This window comes from Microcebus murinus, chromosome 24, assembly GCF_040939455.1.
Source record: "Microcebus murinus isolate Inina chromosome 24, M.murinus_Inina_mat1.0, whole genome shotgun sequence".
In the NCBI taxonomy this organism is placed as follows: domain Eukaryota; kingdom Metazoa; phylum Chordata; class Mammalia; order Primates; family Cheirogaleidae; genus Microcebus; species Microcebus murinus.
The window spans coordinates 2,581,886-2,597,160 of NC_134127.1; the positions used below are offsets into that span (position 1 = coordinate 2,581,886).

General features: G+C 31.5%; 1 protein-coding gene across 2 annotated transcripts in view; it reads right to left on the minus strand.

Moving 5' to 3' along the window:
- LOC105878171 (disintegrin and metalloproteinase domain-containing protein 18) overlaps positions 1-15,275 on the minus strand; it is a 101,541-nt gene that overhangs the window by 44,517 nt on the left and 41,749 nt on the right. The window contains exons 8-12 of one of the 2 annotated variants that reach the window (XM_012777440.3): positions 14,672-14,743; positions 14,276-14,442; positions 13,113-13,194; positions 12,723-12,839; positions 2,618-2,754 (exon numbers count right to left, since the gene is read on the minus strand). In XM_012777440.3, the coding sequence (XP_012632894.1) occupies positions 2,618-2,754; positions 12,723-12,839; positions 13,113-13,194; positions 14,276-14,442; positions 14,672-14,743 (575 nt within the window). The remainder of the gene's footprint in view (positions 1-2,617; positions 2,755-12,722; positions 12,840-13,112; positions 13,195-14,275; positions 14,443-14,671; positions 14,744-15,275) is intronic. The other variant, XM_012777442.3, reaches the window with a different exon arrangement.

Below are 15,275 nucleotides of genomic sequence, written 5' to 3' on the forward strand. Positions count from 1 at the left end.
CCAAGAAAATCATTATGTACATGTTCACAGCTGTATTTTTGGTGGAATACCTGACAGTTGTTCCTTATATATATACAACACAGATTTCAAATTTCAATATTTAGTCATTTCGACCATGTCTGCTCTTCACCCATTTTTCTCAATTGCTGAAAACTTCATTCTTTTAATTGCTAAGTCTGATAACATTGGTGTGATGCTGGATTCTTTTCTTTCCTCTTATACTCCATACCCAACATGGACACACACATGCACACATGAATATAACAAAACTGATTAACAATTTTTAAGTTGGTTACATGTTGAGATGATATTTTAATATATTGGGTTAAATAAAATATATTACCATAATTATTTGATTCTTTTCATTTTTAATGCTACTAGAAATTTAAAAAATTTAAAATTATATACACACCTCATGTTTTATTTCTATTGGACAGTGCCACTCCAGGCAATTATGTCTGAATTGGTAATACTTAAACAGCTAAATCTGAGATGACAGAGGTCATGGGTGATCTCTTGAGTCTCCAAAGAAAGAAATGTTAACTGCTAAGGTTTCAAATTCGGAAGACTTTAAGGACAAGGAGAAATGATTTAGCTTTTACTGACACCACCATTTGTAGTGGGATAAGCAGTGAAGAGTGGGAGAACGATCATAGGGAAAAACACCATTAAATCAAATTTTTCTTTATTATGTTAAACTACTTTGTTTTAAAAGGCATCAGTATTGCTATGCTTTTGTAAGATGGTCTCATGCAAAGAGCTACAAACTTTGAGCACTAATATCTCTTCACACAAAATTAGTGTATAGATAGATATGGGCTTGGAAGTTATTTACTACTTGGACCACATGATTTTCAAGTGAAAATTAACAGTATTATTTAGAATATGGAACTTTTGTTTAAGGTGGGCACAATGCAATTTATTTTTTGAAATCTCTGCTTAAAAGGTGGCCACCAAAGAAAGAATACGAATATGAAGTGTGTGTTGATTAGTTTATAGTTATATATCCCTAAGCACACAGAATTTTAATAAACAAAAGACAATTTAAAGAAAACATAAAATTATTAGCTTTTTGTGAGGAAGATTACATCCTGGCCTAAAGACAAAAGAAATAGGGTGAATGAAGGCAGTTGCCTCAAAATACTTAAATTTCTTATTCAAAGCTGCAAGTTTGGGGGAAGAAAAAAATTGAAATCTAGTTAAAAAATTCAAAAAAATTGAAGTCTGCAGGAATATACAGATTCCCTACGTCCTTCTCTCTAAATCCCATAGAAATTAACTTGGCAAAACATCAACTCTTCACTTTCTTTGCAGATGCAACTCCCGAAGCAGAAATTGAAGGGATCAAAATGAACAACCATGCTGCTTGAATTCACATTAAGTTTGTAATCATAAATTCTTAATACATATTCAAAATGCTCAACAATCCTATCACATTTCCTAAAATGCTTCTAAGTTCCAGTCCTAGACAATTATTTCACACCTTCTATCAAAGCTCTCATATTCCTTGCTCTTAGCTTCCTATTAGAGAAAATTTCCCACATCCTTACATCCCCATTAATCAAATTATCTACCTCCCTATATATTTACTTTCCTAATCTCCTATCACAAATATTAAATATACCCGGTTTTAATAAAAGCCATTTCTCTACTTTGGTACTAGATCCTGTCTTCTAAAATTTACATGATGATATTGTTAAGTCTCATATCCAACATCACCTTTTTCCCCTTTCTTTATTTCTATGAGTCTACAAGTATATGTAGTATCTCCCTTCTATAAAATTTCTCCTTTTACCATAAATTCCAGCTCATACTCCTCAAAAGGTTGTCTAATTTACCATCTCCACTTTATCACCTTTCCATGCAGTTTATCAAGTTCCTTAAAAATAATATATTGATTTGGATTGTACTGAAATCATAAATGTACTCTGGAAAAATTAACAATTTTATAATAGATCATCCATGTGCTTACTGATGGCATTCACATGCTATTGTTTTTTTTATTTCTGGATATTATGGGGGTACAAATGTTCAGGTTATGTATGCTGCCCTTTCCCCCACGTCCCCCTCAGAGCTTCAAGCGTGTCCATCCTATTTGGAGTTTTTTAGATTTATTTATCCTAATAAATTTTTGATGTTGATGTTGCTGTTGTTGCTCTAATGGTATATTGATTCTGATGATTTTTCTGGGTGATCAATAATAACATCTGCAGATAAGGGCATTGTTTTCTTTTTCAAGTGCTTTTTATTTTTTTCAACATATTAGCCAAAACTTCCACTACTATGATACATTATTAAGGGTGATATTAGGTATCTTTGTTTTAAACAACAAAGACTATAACAATACAATAGTATTAATATTTTATACTATATTTCATAGTTTTTATTAACTTTAAATTTCTTCCACTAATTCTCTTGAATAAAAATTTCTTAATAATAAAACATATCACTTTCCAGATTCTTGCTTCACTTACAAAAAAAATTGTTTGTAGCTCTTCAAGCATAACATACATTTTCAATTTTTCATATGAAGTTGAATGTTAAAGTTTAAAAAATTCATCACATCTTGGAAAGAGTCTTATAAAAATATATGTAAAATTAATTAAAAATGTCTTACAGTGCTTCATGATTCATTATGCATGTAGCTTGTGGACAAGAACACATAGCAATGTCATCATATTTTAATCCTATATTAAGGCCAAGCAGTTGAGCTATAGTAACTGAAAATCCCTCCAAACTCATCGCTTCTGGATACTAGAATAAAAAATATTCAAGACAAAACCATTAGATAAGAATAAAACAAAAGCAAGTAACAACTTGAAACATTTTTGCTCTTATACAATTTTTATATTTAATATTTTTATGTTGAGTATATTTTATAATAATTTATTTTGATATGCCATTGATAGGTACATTTATGCTTATGTAATGATTAAGAAGAATGAAACAATGTAAAAAGTAATCGATCTATAAAATTCTCTGCTTTAAAATGTGAAAAGACAAAGTTCTATAGCTTTGAACATAGGATATTACAAAATCAAAGAAAAACATATTTATTTCACTTTCCCATTAAGTCAATTCATCCAATTAACAAATATTAATTGTACTCATATGTCAGGCATTGTGATAGATGATAGGAGTATAGTAGCAAGATGAAAGCAATGGACATTGTCCATACCTAGAGCTTATTTTACAGAAGGGGAAAAGACAATAAACAGGAAACCAGCATGCAGATTTCAACAATTGGCACATAGTCCCTATCAGTTAGTGGGCCCACTGACAGACACTTTCTACATGAACTTCCTATATAGTAATAGAAATAGATCAATAACTGTTATGAAGAAAATAAAGTATACCAATAGAAAATTTTATGGAAGACTATAAGATAACATAATTATTAATAGACAAGATAGTTAGAAAAACCTCTTTGTGGAACTGATATTTAGAGTGAGAAATAAAGCGTGGGAAATGACCCAATAATATGAGCATGGGTAGCAGGGTTGAACAGGTTGAAAGGTTATGTATACTAAGTGGAATGAAGAAATGGCAGGAACAACCATGGTTTAAAAAATTTGAAATGAAAAGCTATTAAAATATGACTGGTAGCAGTGCAAAGTAGAAATATATTTCATATTTTTTAGCTTTGATAAGTAGAACATGGTATCTTTCTCAGCCCTTTAATCATTACAAGCAGAATTCTGAGACTATCTATAATTTTCTATATCAATTGAAATTTATAATGAGAAAATTAAAGTAATGCATACCTAAAACAAACAAACAAAAAGATTGTGTATATGTGTGTCTAGCAATAGAAAAAATTAGTTAATAAGTATTGTCTATCTATAATAACTATAATAAAAATAATTCTACCATCCTATAATAACTATGCTTGAAAGTCACCATGTCAGAATTTGAAAAGAGATTAAAGCCAAAAAAGAACATGAGGGATAATATCTGGGCTGACCATCAAGTTTTTGGGAAAGATATACGAACCAGAAGATGGACTTTTAATGCCAAATCAGAGATAGAGACATGATATTTTATATCCATAATTATATAGTTAAAAATAAATCGCTAGTACAAAGTCATGCAACAGATCTTCTGAAAATAAAATACCTCCCTACTTAAACTGTACAAGAAGAGAGATGACACAAATAATATCAGTATTAAAAAAGAACATCACCACAGACACTGCATATTAAAAAGAGCTCCAGAAATCTCCAAATAGTCAACACATTCTTTAATAAGAAGACAAAGGTGGAGGTACCACATGTCCAGATTTTAAAATATAATACACATCTATAACATTCAAAATTGTATGTTACTGGCATAAGAACAGATCTATAAAATAATGGAACAGAACAGACAGTACAGAAATAAATTAAATCATGTATATTCAGCTGATCTTTGACAAGGGTGTCAATAATACGCCATGGGGAAAGGATAGTTCCTTCAATAAATGGTGTTGGGAAAACTGTATATCCACATGCAGAAGAATGAAATTGGATCCATAGCTCACAAAATATACAAAAATCACCTCAAAATGGATTAAAAACTTAAAGGTAAACCTGAAATTGTAAAGTTCTGAAAAGTAAACACACACAAAGCAAAGAAGCTTCTTGACATTGTTCTGGGTGATTATTTCTTGACTAGGAAACCAAAAGCACAAGAAACAAAAGCAAAAAAGACAAGTGGGAGTGCATCAAACTAAAAATCTTCTGCACAACTAAAGCAGTGTGAAATGACAATCTATGGAATAAGAGACAGTATTTGCCAACCACATAGCTATTAAGAGTTTAATGTTCAAAATTTATAAGAAATTCAAACAACACATTTATAACAAAAGAAATCAAATAACCAGATTTAAAAATGGGCTGAAAACATATGTAGACATTTTCTAAATTAGGACATACAAATGGCTAACTTCTCTATGAAAAGGTGTTCAACATTATTAAACATCAGGAAAATGCAAATTAAAACCACAATAACCTCACATGTGTCAGAATGGTTATTATCAAATAGGAAAAGAAAAGCAAAATCAGAGAAAGTATTTTAAAAAGGGCATCCTTGTACATTGTTGGGGACAATGTAAATTGGTATAGGCATTATGTAAAACAGTACTGAGGGTCTTTAAAAATTAAAAATAGAACTACCATATGATCCAGTAATCCCTCATCTGGGTATATGCCTCAGAGAAACAACATCAGTATCTAACACAGATATCAAAGTTCCCATTTTCATTGCAGCATTATTCACAACAGCCAAAATAGGGCAGCAACCCACATGTCACCAATGGATGAATGGATAATGAAAATGTTCTTTCTCCTTTTCTCACATAAATATATTTGTGTGTGTGTATATATATGTATATTATATACATTTCTTTATGTATATACACATATAATACAAAATTATTAGCCTTTAAAAAAGGAAATCCTGTTATTTACAACAATATATATGATATAGATAAACCTAGACAGTATCACGCTAAGTGAAACACAGACACAGAAAGACAAATAGTCTATGATCTCACTTATATGTGGAACTTAAAATAGTCAAACTCATAAACACACAGGATAGAATGGTGGTTCCCACATTTGGGGCACTGAAGGAAATGAAGAGATGTAGGTCAAAGGGAATAAAGTTTAAGTTATGGAAGATGAATACAGTCTGGATGTCTAATGTATAGCATGGGAACTATAGTTAACAATACTGTATTATATACCTGAAATTTGCTAAGAGTGTAGTTCTTAAGTGCTCTCAACACATGCAAAAAATATACCAATGCAAGGTGATGGAAATGCTAATTTGATTATTGTGATCATTTCATAACATGATACATGATATCCATATATATATATATAGCAAGACATCAAATTGCACACCTTATTTGTCAGTTAAATCCCATTATAGCCAAATATGCATAGAAAGAAAAAAATTCAAAAATAGAAAAATTCAGACTTCTAGAGAGGAAGTCTGAAAGCAAAAAATACACTGGATGAGATTTACATCTTAATAGAAAATTTTTAAAAAAATTAATGACCTTGAAGACATAGCAATAAAACAAAGCACAGAGACAAAAATTAAAAAAAAAAACTAATTCAAATTAATGGAACATCTGTAAGGTGTGGGGATTATATTATCTTTATATAGGTTTATTTGTAGTTCCCACATGAGAAAAATTGAGGAGAATTAAAAACATTTGAGTGTATTACAGCTGAAACCTTTTCAAATTTGAGAATCACCATAAGCCTAAATATTCAAGAAGCTCAGCAAATGACAAGTAAAATAATTACAAACAAAGACCCTTTCAGATGTTGAATTGTGTCCCTCTAAAACACATGGGTTGAAGTCCTATCCTCTGTTAAAATGAGGTCATTAGTATGTGCCCTTATCCAATATGACTGATAGTTTTATAAAAAGAGGGAGTTTAGATACAGAGACAGAGACACAGAAAGATGTGAAGATAAAGGCAGATATTAGGATAATGCATCTACAAGCAAGTGGTGCCAAAGATCACTAGCAAACTCTCAGAAGCTAGGGCAGAGGCACAGAATAGATAATCCTTCAGATCCCTCAAGAGGAACCAACTCTGCTCATGTTACTTGCAGAATTCTATTTTCTGCAGAGCTGTGAGGCAATAAATTTCTATTGCCTAAGTCACTGAAGTTGTGGTATTTTGTTATGGCAGCCATGGGAACTCAACACAGACCATCAAATACATTGCAATCAAAAGTAATACGTCTCTTAAAGTGCCCAGGCAGGGTGGGGACGAGATACATTACATAGTAAGGAACAAAGGTAAAAATTACACCAAACTTGTCATCAGAGCAATAAAAAGAGAAAATGGGGAGGGATTCTCTATTGCTCTTGGAGAAAACAACAACAACAACAAAACCCGCTGATTTAGAATTGTATACACAGAGAAATATCTTTTAAAAACTAGGATAAAATGAAGACTTTTAGGTCATGCAAAAAAGGAAAGAATTTCTCACCACATTACCAAAAAAAAAAAAAAAAAAAAAAAAAGTTAAACCAAATTCTCTATGAAGGAGAAAATGATAGTAGTCAGATCCACTCTAATGAATGAAGTAAACTATAACCGGAAAATAAATGAAAAATAGTTTTCTATTTTTTAAAATTCCTTTTTAAAATGACAGTTCAAAGCACCTACAATAACAACACATTTGGGGTTTATAATGTATGGCAAAATAATCCAAGGCTGGGAGGTGGGAAATGAAAGAATACTGGTATATGTCTCATATATTACATGTGAAGTAGTATATACTTAATGAAAATTAGAGTTGATAAATTCATGACATATGCTATAATCCCTAAAGCAACAACTAAAAAGGGGTGGGGGTTATAGCTAATAAACCAAAAAAGTAGATTAAATGGAAAATACTCAACCAAAAAGAAGGAATAAAAGAGTGGACATGAAGCACAAACGATAAGGAATTAGTCAAAATCAAACACAAAGATGATAGATTTTAAATAAAGCATATCACAGATTGCATTAAATTTTTATAGTCTAAATCCCCCAATTAAGAGGGAAAATTTTCAGACTAAATAAAAGAGCCAGTCCAAATTGTATCTTACCCATCAACTTTAAACATAAAGAAACGAATGGGTTAAGTATAAAAAATGAGTACATACAGACTATTTTAACATTAACTTAAAAAGAAACTTGAGGCCGGGCGCTGTGGCTCACGCCTGTAATCCTAGCTCTTGGGAGGCCGAGGCGGGAGGATTGCTCAAGGTCAGGAGTTCAAAACCAGCCTGAGCAAGAGCGAGACCCCGTCTCTACTATAAATAGAAAGAAATTAATTGGCCAACTAATATATATATAAAAAATTAGCCGGGCATGGTGGCGCATGCCTGTAGTCCCAGCTACCCGGGAGGCTGAGGCAGAAGGATCGCTCGAGCCCAGGAGTTTGAGGTTGCTGTGAGCTAGGCTGACGCCACGGCACTCACTCTAGCCTGTGCAACAAAGCGAGACTCTGTCTCAAAAAAAAAAAAAAAAAAAAAAAAAAGAAACTTGAGTAGCAACATTATCAAAGTAAATATCAAACTGAGCTGAAAGGTGAAAGAGACAAATTCTCAATTATACTCAGAAATTTCAATACCTTTCTCAATAAGCAATGGAATCACAGACAGAAAATCAGCACAGATATAGAATGCTTAAACCACATTAACAATCAACTTCACAAACTTGAAATTTATTGATGTCACTAAACAATGGAATATACATTATTTTCAAGTATTCATTGTAAATTTAACATAATATACCACAATCAGAGCTATAGAATGTCTCTCAAAATGTAAAAGGATTCTGATTATGTAGAAAATGTTCTCTGATTATAATTCAATTGCATTAGAAGTGAATAACAAAAAAATACTGAAGTATGCCAAAATATCTAAAAATTAATGATGTACTTCTAAATAACTATTTGATCAAATAAATCAAAGAGGGAATAATAAAATATTTGAACTAAATAAACATTAAAAAACATAATGTTATACTCTGAATTTTTGTGTCCTCCCAAAATTTCTATGCTGAAATCTTTACCCTAAGGTGATGATATTAGGAGTTGGATGTGATTAAGTCCTGGGAATTGAACCCTTGTAAATGAAATTAGTAACTTTTAAAAAGAGGACAAAGAGATATACTTTGCCCTTATACCATATGAGAAAATAGCAAAAAGATTATAAAGGGAACATTGTCTACAACATTTGCCAATACATCTGACAATTAAATGAAGTTGATAAAGTTTTTAAAAGACAAAAACTAATAGTCTCACTCAAGAAAAAATACTTAACCAGAATCACTTTATATCTAATAAAAATTAAAATATATTTTAAAAACTTCCCACAAAGAAAGCTCCAGGCTCAGATGACTTCCTTGGTGAATTCTACCAATCCTCAAAGAACAAAATTATAGCAATTTTATACAAACTCTTCAAAAAACTAGAACTGGAGAAACAGCTCATTCTATGTAATCATCATTATCCTGATACCAAATCCAGAAATACTCCTTAGAAGAAAAGATAACTACAGTTCCAACATCTCACAAACCTAGATGCAAAACTCCTTAAATGAAATTTTGGTAACTTGAATCCAATATAATACCTCAAGACCAAGTAGAGTTTAATCTGAGAATGCAAAGCTGGTTCAACATTTGAAACTCCATCAATAATATAATCACTACAGCAACAAACTAAAGAATAAAAAACACATGATCATCTGAATAAATGCAGAGAAGGCATCTGACCAAATTCAATAACCATTTCTGATAAAACAAACAAACAACTTTCAGCAAAGAGGGAATCAAAGGGAACTTCCTTAACTTGATAAAAGGCACCTATAAAAAACCTACAGTTAAAATCATAAACATTTGTGAAAGACTGAGTGCATGCCCTCGAAGATCAGAAAGAAGACAATTAGGATTCTCACCACATCTATTCAACACTCTATTGGGTGTTCTGCCTGGTGGACTAACTCAAAAATAAATACATGACATGCAGGTTGGAACGGAGTAAACAAAGCTCTCCATATTCTCAGATAATCTAATTAGTTATCTATATGCAGAAATCCAAAATCTATCAATCAACTTGAGCTGTCTTTCCAAGGCTTCAGAGGGCAGACACCACGAGAAGCACAATCAGGATATGTTTGATGAAACAAACTGGTAAAGCCACTCCCAATTGTTTCAGCTAGCACACTAAAGCCAAAATCTCAAGTGTTTTCAGTTTTTCACCTATATTAATTTTTGCATGAACCAACAATTATCCAGTTCTTTTTCTCCAGAACCCTTGGTATCTACTCTCTCACATTTTTCTTCAGGGACATGTCAATATAAATTTGTCAGATCTTGCAAATTCTTTTGGCTTATGAACTACCACCTTCCAGAGATACTCTTACACCTTCTATTGTTGTCTATGAGCATGAGATCTGATGAAAGTAAAGCAGGGGTCACAAAACTATGACCCATAGGCCAAATCCTACCTAATTTTGTACAGTTTACAAATAAGAATGTTTTTTTAACTTTTAAATAATTGAAAAAATCAGGAGAAAAGTAATATTGTAATACATGAAAGCTATATGAAATTCAAAGTTCAGTGTTCATGAAGTTTTATTGGAACACAGTCATGCTCATTCATTTATATACCATGTTGACTTCCGCAGTACAAGGGCAGAATTGAGTAGCTGACACAGAGATCATACAGCTCACAAAATCTAAAACATTTACTATCTAGCCATTACAGAGAAAGTGTGCTAAATCTTAAGATAAAGCTGGAAGTGAACAGGGATCATAGTATAAGGCATGCAACTCAAATGAGATCACTGTAGGGTCTTTAAGCAAGAGAGGTGAGAAGGCTCACTTCACCAGACAGATGAGGATCACCCGCTTCAGTGAACAACAAATATGTTAGAGGCACTTGGAGCTTTACAACTGTCAGATTCATCTTTGTTCATGCAATATTACCATCTCAAATCTTAGGCTCACCCCTTTCCAACTAATGTCCTATTATAAAATACTATTTGCATTTTTAATTCTACAACAGTTAATGAATAATTAATTTGGGGCATCATTTTCAGTTGTGAACTGGTCAACTGGTAAGAAATCACTAATTAAGCAACAGAGAACAATGAGGCTCTGAGATTAGAAAAGCATAAAGTTGCCATCTTCTTCAGGACAGGAGGGACAAATGCGTGAGGATCTATCATTAGTGCCCATAAACAGTGCTGTCAGCTGGAGCTGAGGCCACAGAGGGAGAAGCTGTTTCTCAGGAGCAGGAAGTCACAGTTCTGAAGCATTGCTCCAAGCAGGGCCAGGAGGAAGATATACCACAACTCTTCTCCTCCATTTAACCATCCACATCTGCTGAACATATAGAAAAGCCAGAAGGCAAAGAAGCTTATGAAATATGGTTCTTGGTAAGACAGATAAGAGCTGGGGATGAGTAGGAATTAGATCTGAGAGCACTTATATGAGGGACTGATTCAGAATATGAATATGAAGAAATATTGGAAAATGTGAAAATAAAAGAAAAAGTACAAGAGAAAAGAAAGTAGATATTGAATCAAAATGATCTAATATAAAATTAACGAAGTACTAGAGAGAAAAGAGAAAATAGGAATTAAAAAATTATCAAAGATGTAATGTAGTAAAATTTCTCAGGTCAGAAGTTAATTAGTACCCACATAGAAAGGGCTTCACTATAACCAGAGCATTGGATGACGAAAGACCTGGTGCAAGGATAAAAAGATCTTGAATGTTTTCATAAAGAAACAAGCAAGCCACATACAAGTGAATGACAATAAGAATGGCCTTACATTTCTAAAGAAAAGTTAAAAGACAATGAAGGAGACTTAAAATTACCAGGTGTGTGTGTATATATATATATATATATTTTTTTTTTAAATAAAGTTAAACAAATAAATGTTTTAAAGAATTAAACACATTTTTCAATCATACAACTCCCACAGGACTTCCTTCCCATTACTCTTTCTCAATAAATTACAGGAGCATATATTCTACCAAAATGAATGAGAAAATAATAAAAGAGAAATACACATATTCCAATTGAAACAAGATTGAATATTCTCAAACCACAGCTGCACAGCAATTCTAATATAGATTGGTTAAAAGGAAAAGTTTTCCAGAATGTCTCCAAGGCAGGAAAAAGGAATTTCTAGAACATGTACAAAAATAGAGCCATTTTAAATTTTATTGAAGAATTTGGGGAGAAATTCAATATAATTATACATTTAAGAAAAAAATAAAAGTTACAAAACTTAGGCAATTTTATCTTAGTTCATTATTTGGCTCACCAGGAAATAAAACACAATTCAAATATGGTATATAATTACAAAGGAATAACAGAAGAGGTGGAATGTACCTCTGATGAGCTCTTAAAATGTTAACTTCTACTTCAATGATAGGAATAACTTAAGTAATAATTTGTACTTCAGTAGGATTTCCTATTATTGCTTAAATCAATAGATAATGTCTACAGTTAAAAGGGCAAGAAACTCCAGGGGCATAGTTTTTAGCAATATAGAGTGAAATAATGAACACACTATTCCTACACCTAGGAACAAGGATGATACTTGCAGACATAATCTGGAGAGAAACAGAGGAGATACAATAATACTCACTGTGTACTATCTACATAAAGTTCAAAAAGAGGTAAAAGCAACCCAGGGCAATAGGTGTCAGGATCGTGGTTTCCTTCGCCATGCATAGTAATTGAGAGGAGCAATGATTCACAGGTGTTGACGATATTCTATTTCTTGATTTTTGTGGTGTTTATACCTATATATTACCTTGGTAAAAATTGTGCTGTTCATTTATGACTTGTGCGATTTTCTCTATACACTGTATTTTGTACATCAAAACCGTTTTATTTGAGAAGAAATGAATACGGAGTTATATGATAGTAGGAGAAATTCTTTAAAGCTCTGACAAAGAGGATTTAAGGAGTATACATTATGCAGGCAACCGATTTATTTGTTTTCCAGTATTAGTCTTGTAATACAATTTGTATTTTTAATGTGTATGTGTGTTACTTGATGAAAATTAAAAAATTAAAAAGACAAAACAGAGTACAATGATTCAACATGTTTGTATCTTTTAAAAGACCATTCAGAACAGTTCTAAAATGATATATAAATAAGAACAGTGCAGAAAATAATATAAATTGATTATGGATACACACATTTGTAAAAATACCACAAAGTGGCAAGCACAATTCATGACTTTCGCTATTTCTTGAATGCAGAGGAAACATGCAGGAGGCTTCAACTTTCCTCTGATGTTTTATTTCTTTAAAAATCTGAAGCAAATGGCAAAATAAAACATTAGAGGTGTCCATCAGGACTACTGGTGAGTGGGTATACTAATAATATTTGTTCATATAATACTCTTTCCATTTGAAATTTATAAAATTTCCAACATTCTAATAATTCTGTTCCCCCAAAATAATGATGAATATACATATACAGAAAAAAAAATCAAGTTGTTATATACTATTTAATCCCTTAAATTTTATAAAATATAATGTAAGATTTTAAAAGTAATAATGTAAAGAAGGATAAAAATTACATACCACAGCAAGACCAGCATCATAGTTTTTGTTGCATATTGTGCCAGGAAATGCTGCCCCCATATATTTAGGATGTTTCCTGTAACTACATCATTATAGCATTGTCTTTTTATTAACATCGTTATTCAGAGCAATTTAAAAGTTTATTAAATTAAATCTCCTTTTCATAAAATTTTAAAATGACTTTGCAAACATATATGATATCTAATATATTACACAAAATGCTCAAACTATTAAAAGGTTTTATTTGTTTGTTTGTTTATTATTTATTTATTTATTTATATATTCTGAGACAGAGTCTTGCTTTGTTGCCCTGCCTAGAGTGCTATGGCGTCAGCCTAGCTCACAGCAACCTCAAACCCCTGGGCTCCAGTGATCCTCCTGCCTCAGCCTCCCCAGTAGCTGGGACTATAGGTTTGTGCCACCACACTTGGCCAATTTTTTCTACTTTTAGTAGAGACAGGGTCTCACTTTTGCTCAGGCTGGAATCAAACTCCTGAGCTCAAGTGATGTCCCCCCTCAATCTTCCCCAGTTCTAGGATTACTGATGTGAGCCACCATACGCCCCCAGTTTATTTTAATACCAACGTTTTGTCCTGGGCTAACTCCTAGATTGGATATAATTTTATTATGTCAAAATCAATTTAGTTTGGTCATTAAAAGCTAAACAGAAAATAATTTTTAATTTGTAAAAGAGGCAAAATTGCCCTAAAGGTAAGCACTTTTTAAATTAAATATTATCAAAATATTGCCAAATCATCTTAGTAAAAAAATAGACATGACATGAATAACATATAATGGATAACTGTAATTGAACGGTGCCAATTTTTACAGCAGTAAAAAGCTAATGGTTATAAGTATTCTGTAGTAAAGTCAATATCATAAAAGTTGAAATCCAGATTTTTTCCAATAATAATGTACTCCAAAGTATACTGATATAAAACTACACAATAATTATACTCCAAAGTATACTGATATAAAACTAATTATTGTCACTTTTATTATATTCCCAAGTACACTATCATCTCCATGTCAAAATCTACATTTTTAAAACATTTTCAAAGAAGCCTAGCAAGAGTTGAAGAACATAATAAATGCATTAAATTGCCAATTTAATGGAATTACACATAATGCATCTCTTTAGTAATGTATAATATTGTGCTTACATAAGTAAGTATGCTATGTCATGGGGCCGTAGGATGAGATAGTCCCGTTTCCAGACCAAAAATCTTTGTAATATGTCATTAGCATCCCCGATGGTGGAAATTTGGTTTTTATCTGACCACAATTCCAAGGAAGACAGTATAACAGTCAACTTGAACTGGGTAAACATCTAAAAATAAGATTTATGGTATATTTTTCAAGTAATACAAATCATTACATTAAAACAGTACATACAAAATAAATAAATAAAACAGTATATAAAAATAAATAAAAGGTTCATATGAGTATTTTGTGTATTAAACTAATAAACTATTTGTCATTAATTTGCCATGATAGAATGAAAGTTATTTTGAATTAATTTTCATTAAATTAGAAATAGCAAAAAGTAAAGAACTTACAGTGTTGACAAGCCCAAAAATCTGGATAATTTTCTGAGTTACAGCCATCATTTCAGATCCCATATAATCATACTGGAAAAAAATTATTTTTTATGATTTTTAAAATATGCAAATTATAGGAATTTTTAAATGGTGAATATACCTTGGTGATACCAAGCAGAAAAAGCACAGGGTTTGTCAAACAATTTAAATCATACTAATATAAAATGATAATTTTTATAGTAAAACAAACAACAAAAGGTAAAAAGCACACTTGGACACTCATAATAAATTCTTACGTGTTATATATTTTAAAGACACTCTCAAGCAGAAAAAAAATGAAATCTTTAAGAGGTATTAAAATAGCTATACAGATGTATCTCTATTATAAAAGTATTTCTTGAGCTAGAAATTTTTTACAATACAGAGAGAATTAATGAAAGATCTCCCATTGCACACTTGGTAAATAAATGACAACAAATAAATAAACAAAAAATAATTGAAATACACAGATATAACTATAGGAATAAAGAAATAAATCACCATGATTTTTAGTGAAAATTATGTGAAATGAATGAGTCAAAAAGTTTGAAAAGTATAAAATGGGATAACGTATGAGAACAGG